Genomic DNA, 11,423 nt, shown 5'->3' on the forward strand with positions numbered 1-11,423 from the left:
AGTTTACTCAAAAAAGTTCTGCAAAGAACACAAATTAATAATGCTAAAAAAAATAAAAATAACTAAATACTATTTCTGTTAAAGCATGAGGAATCAGACTCCTGTCTTCAACAATATTAAATGCCAGTAATCAAGACTTTTGACTTCTGCCAAGTATTTTAAAGCTTTAAAAAAAAAAAAAAAAAAAAAAAAAAAAAAAAAATTAGTTTCAAAACGCACATGTGAATATTTTTCTCCAGGGCACTGACAGCCCATTTCCTTTTTTGTGGCACCCAAATGTGTCACAGAAAATAAAGGTCAAAATCACAATAAATGTTATGAATTAATCTGGATATTGTATGATCTGCATGGTCTAAAGACATTCAGCTATATCACAGAAAGGGTCTTTGGTGGTGGTGGTGGTGGGGGGGGGGGGGGGGTGTTGCTGAAGGTTTAAAAGATCACTGAGACACTTACAGCAGAGATACAAATACATATGTACAAATGCAATGAACAATGTTATAACTCATATTTATATCCAGGTTATTTCATTTCATTCAGTACATGGAAGACTTGGACATCTGAACAATCATCAAGACAGAAGTGGCTGTAGTGTCAATTGTTTTGAAATCTGCTTAGAGTTCAGGGTCTTCTTGCACATTATCAGCAACACATCTTCAACACATATCAACAAATCATCAACCCAATGAAATACAAAACACCCCCCCACCCCACCCCACCAATATCTATCTGATTACAAGAAATAATTTGAGGCAGAGGAAGGTGGAGGATTATCCAGTCTGAGCCCTTTATGAAATCACGAAATTTGGAGATTTTGAAAGCATTTATGTCCACTTATAGTTAAGACACAACAAGACAATTTATAGATAAGAAAAATATAAAATCTTATTAACACTGGAGATTTTGCAGTTGCAGGTACGTAAACAATAAGTCACTGAGACGAGGAGAAGGGGGAGAAAAAAAAAAAAAGATTACAGTAATGTGGAATGTTGTTTCAGAGATAACCTGCACTGTCCCCCCCAGTGGTTCAAGATATAATGACCAAAAGCATAAATAAGAATTCTCCCTCAACCTGCAACCCACTTCTTTAAAAGCACTAAAAGCTGCTGTACTTGTATTTCAGCATAATACATAAATATACACAACAGCTTCACAACAATGAGATCTTATTAAGACAAGATTTTTATTGGGACGTAAATGCTTTTCTTCTTTATAGCAGTCCAGTTTCAGCGGCGCCAGTCAGGGAGTGGAGTCAAGTCTTCCAGTATCAAAATGAGCTGAAGAGGAGAAGAGAACAAACACAATTGAAGAGTGATTGAACATTTATGTTCAGATTGAAAATTCTTCAGAGCACCAGTTAAATACTCACTGAGCTAGTCTTCAGCAGCCGTACTGCCTTTAACTGGATCTTTGACCCTCATCTGTGACATGGAGACACGGTATTTAGAAGGGTAGAAAACCAGATTAGTGCACTAAAGAAAGTGATGTGAAATACTGCTCAGCTCCCAGTTCTTGTTTTAGAAAGATCCTTCTTCACATTGACCCAAAATACTTTGATCTTATTACAGGCAAACACACAAACAGTGTTTAGGGTCGTTTCTGCTTTTATAACAACTGTTTTCAAGCAGAAACAAAGGGAGCAGCTCAACACCCGAACAGATCCTCCAGTGACATACACCATTGCAGCACATTGGAGCAGTGAGATCAAACTTTTAGATACTTCACTGCATATTGCAACTCACTGTTACCAGTCACCAAGAATTGATAACATGAGCAGTTGAACTGTTAATTTCATCAGATCATTGATTTTACTGACAAAGACAACACAAACATGCTGCTGTAACACACCACAGTGAGCCAATGAGCTCTGTTTTCATGAACTAAAATTCTAAACTAAAAAAAAAACTGCCTTTTTTTCTACATAAGAGATCTCAATAAATGTGAAGGGCAACAAAGAAATACTGCTCCACCCTCCAGCAGGTCTAATATACAGTCCTCAGTCACCTCATCAAGCTCCTTCTGCGTTTCCTCCTCCATACGTCGTATGTCATCCATCGTCAGATCAATCCATTTGTCTAACCAGCAGAACACCTGTCTGTGGAATTTGGTGAACAAACGCTTCTCTTGCTGAACAGAGGGGACGTGTGAAAGACAGTCAGGACACACTGGAATTTATTGTTTTTTTGTGCAGAAATATGTGCATTAGGTTATATTTATTCTGCACTTTTTATTTCATACCTTCTGAATGAAGTTTTCTACTTTGTTCTGCAGTCCAAACCACTTAAAGTTAACAGTGACTAGCTTGTAGGCACACATGTGTGGACAGTCACTTTTGTTTGGTAGCTCCTTCTGAAAACACACAGAGGTACACACAACATAAATACACAAAGTCTCCAGACCTGTAAACACAGTCAATTCAGAGCTTTAATGAAGTGAGCCACAGTGAAGAGAAGGAGGGAGCGTACCTTCCAGTCAGGTCCCAGAGGCCCTCTGCCCGTCTTCTCCGACGTAAACTTGGCTGGATCCTCATCTTCTTTGTAATCCTAAAAATGAATACAAGCAATACAATGTAGCTTATAACAGGCCACATTCATCATTTATAATATTAACACTAGAACCAAGGGGGTCATTTCAACCCCTTGCCATTATAAAATCCAGTAACTCTTAAATTAAACCGCCCATCATCTCATATTTCCTGACTTTCCTTAAACATTCGCTCATTTGTTAAATACTGCATTTTGGAGTATGTGGGATCAAAAGGACAAGGAACACACACACACACACACACACCTTGTAGCTTCCGGCCAGTATCAGCAGCTCCAACCTGACCGAGTCCTTTTATCTTTTTCTTTGTTGTTATTGTGTTTCTTGCTGCTGTTACAACCAAATGTCCCCTTGTGGGACAATTAAAGGATTATTCTATTCTATTACCACCGACATCATTTTGACCCCAAAGAAATGAATTGAATGTGTTAAAAAAACCCTGGTGTTTTGCAGTAAGCAACACTATTGTTTACACACATTCTGACATGAAGGCTAATATCGCATGAGCCAGAGCTAGCTAGAGCTGATTGATAAATAAATATATAGAGGACTGTAGCTAGAAAAAAAGATTAGTAATGACTGGCGGGGTGGTGAGTGTAACTGAACATGTTGACAACCGGGCTGGTTGTTGGCTGTTCTTAGCAGCGAGGGACCTGTAGCTAAACTAAGCTGACAGTCCAGAGTGTAGAGAATTCATCCAAAAGAATGAAGAGAAAAGAGCACGGCAGCCACACAGGTTTCAGCCCTGGCCGCAGAGCTGAGTAGGTGAAGTTGCAGATGACGCGGAGCAGTGTGGATGCAGCACGTTTGGTGATCGTGGGCAGATGTGGATAAGATGAGTAATTTAGACCATTTTATTTGTACATTTTTTTCCTTTATGCATTTCTTACATTTTGGAAACCACTATTAGGAGAGTTTTAAAATTTAGACAATCACCTGTTCATGTTTCACAGCGAGTTGGGTTTTTTTTGGTTTTCTTAAACAGTCTCTCTTTTAGCGCAAATAATACCACACTAAAAATTTATTTTTTAATGAAATAATCTAGATAATTGATAAAACACCCCAAAAATCATCTTAAATACCAGTTTTGTCAAATCTTACTTAAAATGTGATGAAAAACTAACAAATTAACTAACATCAAATGTCCTATGCTGGGAGTTCTGGTTTTATGTGTATGGCACAACAGCACGAATGTTTATTCTTTACCTTTAAGACATATAAACAATATACAAACCTAAGAGTGACTAAAATATGACTCCCAGGATATATTATTTCGATTTATTTACCGACTTTTTTTCCCCCCTTCAATGAAGACATTAAAATGTACTTGCAAGTGCAGGAGTAAGACAAATGGCTGACCCATTTTTTACAAGTGACCTTCAGCACAAATCAAGTTCAGCATCTCTCATATAAAGCGTAACAAACAGTAAACTGATGTACTCAATGTTTAAGAAAACAGGTGTGCTAACTCAACCATCACAGGTTCAAAGAAAAATAAATAAATAAATAAAATAAAATCACACCTAAAGACATGTGGGTTGAAAAAAAAAAAAAAAATAAAAAAAATAAAAAAAAAAAAAACCCTACCTTTGAATCTATTTGTCTTTTGTCAGCAATGTCAATGTAAACAACTTCAGCATTCTTCCATGTGTCTGGATCTAGTCCATGCACCTGCAGACAAGGAAAAAAATAATAATAATATCTTCATATTTGGTTGGTTGCCTGACAGGGAACAGGTCAGACTTAAAATGAAAAGCTGCATAATAATGACCTATTGGTTAATGACAAACATAACTGCTGCCCCTTAATTCAAAGATATAAAACTGCAGCAGTGCTTTAGCTGTCTTTTCCATAAATATGAAGATTGATGAGTAATCAATATGCAGGTATGACACAATCAAGATCAAGTTACACATGCATATGCACAAAACCTTGTGTTTACTTTGACCCTTGCATACTTGTAAAAGGTAGTTGTTGCTGCTGCAACATAATAGCTGGATCAGGGCATCAGTGAGCTCCTGGTGGTGCGTGGCTATATTTTGAGGTGTTGGACAGATGCATAACACGCCAAAGGTTGTGCCTTCTTGTCATGTTCTGTTGCACCACAGCAGGTGAAATAAACTCACAACGGTTTAAACTTTCTGACAATATCCCTAAAGTCCAGCTTTGTGTTATAATGAGATGATCAAGTCTTTGAGCAGTGTATACTTTCAATTTAAGATACGCTGCCCTGCTCCACATCTGTGTGCAGATGTCCTTGGACACCATCTGCTGACTCACCGGGAGCATGCTCAGAAGTCCTTACAGTCACACAGATTGGGTCCTCCTACGATTTCAATTATTAACTTTGACTTCTGGTGCGATTTTAAATCCAGGAATTTCACAATGTGCATCGCAATATTTTGAACTTGAATACCTCATTTATCAAGATCCAATGTCATTTTGAAAACATATGGTAGATCAAGTCAAACTAAGTGGTCAAGTACTGTGTGCACTTACATTCTCCTGATCCCCCATATCAGGCTTGTGCCACGTCTCGATCTTGATCATGAAATTGTCTTTCATGTATTCATTCTGTAAGAATGAGTGAGACACAATCAGGTTAACTAACACTAAGGGCAATGCAGTTCCTGTGAAGTTTAAATTTAACTTTTATCCGAACCATCAAAAGAAAATAATACATACTGTGAGGACTGCAGCAGAAACAAAGTGGACCAAGTTGGGAAGATAATGCAGAGAGGGAAAGATTTTAGATAAGTCAGATTTTAAACTTCAGTTTTTTGTGTAATTTCACACAAACGCATTTCTGGTGTCTCGCCTCACACATGTGAGGTGAGACATTGTAAGCATGACCATCAGTGAATGTGAGTGTGTGTGTGTATTAGGACTCACTGGTTCGACAGTATGGATATGCATTCCAGGCCTTCTCGTGAACAGTCAGAGAACCTTTTGGAGCAATTTTAGCGATGAAACCTGACACTTTACTGCAGAGAGAAACAGGCAAATGTTAATGTAGCCACATAAAACTGTAATATAATAAGACACAGATTATCATCAAGCAGTTTCTTTACATCCCACTCTGCTTTCTGGAAAAACATTTTTATTACAGAGCAACAGAGATGGGAATCATTCTCATCTCTGTTAAGCTGAGCAAAAAGCAGGTGAGGTCAAAGTTGTGGTCTCCACAGGGCAAAGTTTTTCCAGTGCTCTCTGCAAAATGATTTCATTTGCAATTAGGGGAAATAGTAAGAATAATCAGTGTTTTTACAACTTTTTGTGTAGTATTTCAACCGCTTTCAATATAGTACAGCGTGTTTGAAGCTGAGCTGTGCTGCTTACGTCTGCAGGTGGTAGATCTTGTGGGTGTACTGTCCCTTCTCTCCATCTTTTTCATAGGGCTCGTTCTTCAGCACCTCCACACCGTCCCCTCCACCCGTCTCATTCTTACTGGCCTCTGCTACTGTGTAGAGCTGACCCACTTGGTACTGGAAGGACAAAAGTAGAAAGGAGGTTTGAAACTACAATGAACTATGTGAAAGATCATCATTTGTGATAAAAATCTGTCTCTATTGACCAAGAGTTTCCAAGTGTGCAGACAGCACATCATGTCAAGAGTGATGGTGACGAGCACGCTCGTCACCATGCCAACATTGCCTGAGGTTCTGAGGGAGAACATCCATCAGACAGGATAAACTGTGGTTTGTGCTAGTGTGCCAGCGCTGGCACATTCAGGAGCTTTTGGCTATATAAACACATCTTCACTCACCACCTACACTGTCTGCTTCCCTGTAACTCACTTTCCAAAGATGAAAATCAAGTTGAGACACTGTAGGAGATCCGGATACAGTGTCATTCCAGTGTTGAATGAAACGATGTTATAAGGGAGATCAGCCAAATGTAAATTCAGGCAAGGTTTATGATTTTTACTTCAATGCGTCAAAAGAAAAACAGACAGGAGAGCATTTAAAAGGTAGGTTAAAAAACCTCTCTTTAAAAAGCCTGTCATGACCTGAGTTAACCATTTATGTAAAATGAGCCTGAGTTAACCATTTTCCAATATGTCCCTACACACAGACTTCAGCAGTGTAAAGCATTTCCATGACTTGTTCTTCCCCGCATCTTCCCTCCCCTAACGTTTCCTGAGTCAGGCAAAAGTGTGTGACTCACTTCACTGGTGGTGTCAGCCACACACCGTACACACACGTCACCCAGAGCTGTAAAACCTGGTTCCAGAGGAACCAGACAAACAAATGACTGCTATTTTTTTTTTATGATTGGCTCTTCTTACTCTTTGTGGATTTCGGTTAAAGTTGCAGAGGTGTTGCCACATGTACTGCCTCCTGTAGTTTAGCTGGACAAGTACAATCTAGCCCTGCCCTCCACTCCTTAAACCAAAGAAGTTGGTGACCCATTTTTCTTGCTGTGGATGCTCAGTTTTGATGCCGTGAATAGAAACTCAGGAATGTGGTTTGCCATGTGTAACCAGTGTGCCTCGTCATTGCCGCTGATGTCTTACAGTCTTTCAGAAGCAGTCAGGGGGCAGGAACCATGTGTAGGTGCAGACAACAATCACTACTGGAAAACATGTTTGGGCAAAGAGCTCAAACTGTTAGTCAGGGGAAAAAGTGAACCTGCCAGCTTGCATCATACGATCTCCAAACAAAAACAAGGTGCAGAATGTGACTGAACGGTTTACTGGTTTAATGAGAGCAGGAATCACTGGATTAAAGTCTTACTCGGCCTTCATTTAAGAGGACAACTGTTAGAATGACTCAAATGGTTGCTCGTTGAAACACCTTAACATACCACACCTTCAGAATTTGCTATGCTGTGCTTTGACATTTAAGTTTTGTAATAGGATTAGAAATTCAAATGAAAAAAAAAAAAAAAATTGAATAAGCAATTTCATGTTTTATAAGAATCTGATTGTAAATGTATTTTTCAGTCTTTCTCAAAGTATATTCCAGAGTTTCCATTTTCTTTTTAGGACCACATTAAGCATCCTCATCACAAGTATGTCGCTATTGCTCAAAGCGATTCAGGATTGCATCAGAAATATCAGCAAACTGAACGGGTCTGTGGCTATGAGACCAAACACAAGTCCTACTCCAGGTTCAGCACATCAGTGCAGAGCTGTTCTGTTGTGTTGCCACACCAACAGTCTTCACTCACACCCCTCACAACTTGCAAATCTGCTTCCCTGAGACTCGGAGTAGACACAGTGGAGGAGATTGGGTTTTTGTTTTATATCCCTGAATGTTACAATCACACCTTGCACTGTGGAGTGAAACGACACGCCACTGGTCTTTCAGCTTTTTTTTATAAAAAAAAAAAAAAAAAAAAAAAAGGAAATAGATATTACCAATCACAAATTGTCAAACTATACCTGCCAGCAACTCAATATAATTAATTACCGTTTATGTTTATATTAAACATAAACAACTGTAGTTTCTAACCTGTAACCCACCCAACATTACTTCTAAACACTACAGCTGTCTCACATTGACTGCACAAATAAATGAACTACACAAAATAGAGCAGCCCCCTCCCCATACAGTCACACCTCAACCAAGGCAATTGAGGATTAAACCTGCAAACTTTCACACTGAATCGGATCACAGAGCAAGCCGGTTGCATAGCTGTGATTATGTTGCTTAGTGAAATACTGGCTTCTGCTCTCTGTAAAGCAAAAGAAAAACAAAGCAAACTGTTGTATGGAACGTGAGGATTAAGAGGTAGAATGAGCCAGAGAAATAAAGGTTTCATAACATGAAAATCTGTAAGGTAAATGTCTAAAGTTACAGAAGCTGCTCTCTTGAAGGTTTGGGGCCATCCGCTGCTAAGGCAAATTAAACACAGCTTAATGAATCCTGGACCTGGCATGTAGTACAGACCAACTACAAGAGCACAATATGCTAGTGAAACCGCTTAGATTTAATAAAGTCCATGCATTAATAAATAAAATTTGCTGATCAACAGGCTTGAAATTTGTAAAAGTACTTTATCTGGGAAAAATGAAGACTAGGTACTGTCACAGCAATGACAACCGTCACTAGAGAAAAGAGACAGTAGTGAATCGGTGAAGGGCATAAAACAGTTTCACAGAGCTGTCAAATGTTGCTTAAAATAGCCATTTCAAAAAGAAAGAAATAATGCAGTAACTGTGTGAATCAATGACAAGGGTATACAGGAGCCAGCAAGTGGAAGATGCCGATGGTTACAGTGTCCATCACTGATGGTATTAAAGTAAATGAGTAAGTCCTTACCTCCTCCACTGAAACAGGCAGAACAACTCGGCTGTAAGAGAAAGAACACATCGCAGTCAGAAACCTCTGCCCAAATCTGCAAATCATTTTACAACACCAGCTGCCCATTCACATGATGCCAGCTTATTGATGAACTGATCAAAAACTGCTTCCAGACTAGGTGGCAACATCCACAGCTGAATATTGAGGCAGGAAGAGGACCAAAAGTTCCTCTAATAAATGCAGATTCCACAAACTTCCATGTAAAGTTGCAGAGATGAAATCAGCGCATTTACCAACTGCTAGAAGAAGCAGCTTTAGTCTCAATGCTCAACTGCTCTTCATAACACTTCACTATTTGAATTTGGTTAAGATGGGAATTAGTGTCACTTTGGCAGATCCGCCAACAACAGCAGCTCTGGCAGGTCACTGCACCCAGGCCTCGCCTCAGTGCGTTTGTGGTCAGGATATCTTCTGAGAACGGACTGGACCTCTTGACCGTGTTTTTGATGCTTTTTGGAGCACATAATGACCTGATAAATACTATTACTCTGGTTTGCTTCAGTATTTTTAATAGTCTGGTACTGCACTAATTAGTGAATATTGGTGTCTGCATTTTGCACAGATTCCAGAGACTGGATATAAAAGATGGAAATTACCATTGGGACGTCCCCTTTGGTTTCTATACCAATTGTTCTTACTTTTGCCTGCAGCCACTGTCAGCAAGTGGCCAGCATTAGAGGCTTTAGTGATGAGCTACTTGTTAACGATAGCAAACTTGGTTACCAAGTTGCATCCACAAACAGGCTGTCAGTTAAACATTTTAATAATCAGTACAAATTATGTGCATTTATCTTGTTGGATGCATTTTAGTTTTTGTTGTATTATTATCTAAATTACTTTAATTCAACAGCAACCAGGACAATATTTAATTATTGTAATTATTTTTTTAAATTTACATTTGCTGAGTTTGCTCTAAAATAGAGGTTTTAATAAGTAAATTCATAGAAGTTACCTTCTACCACAATATTTGGTGAACTCTCCTATAGAATCAGTGTTAGATTCTTCAAGTGCCACACCTCTGATGTCATCATGTTGGCTACACCCATCTTTTCTATACAGTCTTTGTCCACCAATTTGATTTATTATTATTTTTGGGTGGTGTTGGCTATTTCTACACCTTTTGGAGCGACTTACTGGAATACTTGTGGCACGTTCCTTTAACTGGGAGCTACGGAACTGATATAATTTCTGAGTCTGAGTACCCAGAACCTGGAGGCGCAGCCATAAAGATAGCAAATATCACATACAATGCTCCCTCTTCCAGAGGCTCCAGCTTGTTCAGACCCTGCACAACAACATCATGATTTATAGGAATGAATCATTATTACTAGGAAGTAACACGGTAGTCAGTTCTCTGCAACCACAGGAACCTAGAAATGAGGAAGCGGAAATTATGAAGCTGTAATCAAGACCGCTGCAGAACCCAAACAAACAATGCAGACGCTTTTAGAGGAAACTCTACGTGTGTGCGCATGTGCTCTGCGTGCGTAGCCTCCTCTCCTATATCATAACACAATCCCCACCTGCTTTAGCCTGAGTATTTGCAGGCATGAAGGTGACAGAACACGAGGTTACGTTTCTGTGACCATAAACTGAAAGAAAAAGCAGCACTGGGCAATCCTCTTTAACGCCTGAGCCTCTTATTGTACTTTGCACTGTGGTCAAATGACAGCCATGTCAGAGGTGTCAGCCAGCCATGATTGGCACATGACACTATCGCGGTAAAAGCACCCGGCAGCTGATTCTTCCCATTTGAGGCACATGTGATAAACTGGCATTATGAGCTCCTGATCTTGTTAAACGTTCTCAAACTCCTCCCCAATTCTTATGGTTTTCCTGACAAGTTCGAGGCTAAGCAAGTATGAATTACTATATTTTACATTTACAACATCTCGTTGAAATGTTACACTTCGGTTTATATTACATACTGTAATAAACTCTTTAAGTCAAAGAAAGTTAAACTTTTCGAGTTTCCTCGCGGCACTCCTTCCTACTAATCTGAAGTGTGATGTCAGCAGTGGATTTACCTCTGCTGACAGCGCCTAACCTAAAGTTTGACGGTGTCCGGAGTTCTGCCGTTTGAAACTTTACACCCTGTGACTAAATTATTTCCTGAGTGGTCCTTTATTTCTGTAATCCTGCTAACGACTCAATAACACTTTAAACTGCTAAAAGCTCAGCTGACTTCAAAGAGCAAACAAATACATTCATCCTGCTGTAATGGTCCATATTTCAACACAAACGCGTCCCGGCTCGCTCCTTTGTCGGGTGGAAGGCGACAAAGTTCAGATACTCACAACTCTTTAATCAGCATGTCGGTCGTGTCCGTACAAAAGGCTGCATACGAGATAGAAAACTTCTTCTCTAACTGTGACAGGAGCACTTCATTCACTGCCTGCCGCTGGGGTTCACTCCGGGAAACTCCGGCTTTCCTTCCTGTGTGTGAGCGAAGGGGCGCGGCGGGAAGGAAGGAGGCGGCACACACCTTTAGCTCAGGTGCCTCCGTGTGACGTTCACGTGCAGTCGTGAAACCTTCGACCAGTCTTTAAGTGAACGTTTAAGTTGCCTTTT

General features: G+C 39.6%; 1 protein-coding gene across 1 annotated transcript; it reads right to left on the minus strand.

Moving 5' to 3' along the window:
* Positions 1-491: 491 nt before the first annotated feature.
* Positions 492-11,315, minus strand: LOC120729789 (phosphatidylinositol transfer protein alpha isoform-like). Its single transcript, XM_040025684.1, has 12 exons — positions 11,150-11,315; positions 8,811-8,841; positions 5,884-6,029; positions 5,437-5,528; positions 5,230-5,237; positions 5,044-5,118; positions 4,132-4,215; positions 2,466-2,543; positions 2,239-2,349; positions 2,005-2,127; positions 1,370-1,421; positions 492-1,277 (listed from the first exon to the last, which is right to left on the minus strand). The coding sequence occupies exons 1-11, from the start codon at positions 11,164-11,166 to the stop codon at positions 1,374-1,376; spliced, it is 813 nt and encodes a 270-aa protein (XP_039881618.1). The 5' UTR covers positions 11,167-11,315; the 3' UTR covers positions 492-1,277; positions 1,370-1,373.
* Between the last annotated feature and the right edge of the window lie 108 nt (positions 11,316-11,423).

Source organism: Simochromis diagramma, unplaced genomic scaffold, assembly GCF_900408965.1.
Source record: "Simochromis diagramma unplaced genomic scaffold, fSimDia1.1 OVJJ01000348.1, whole genome shotgun sequence".
Classification (NCBI taxonomy): domain Eukaryota; kingdom Metazoa; phylum Chordata; class Actinopteri; order Cichliformes; family Cichlidae; genus Simochromis; species Simochromis diagramma.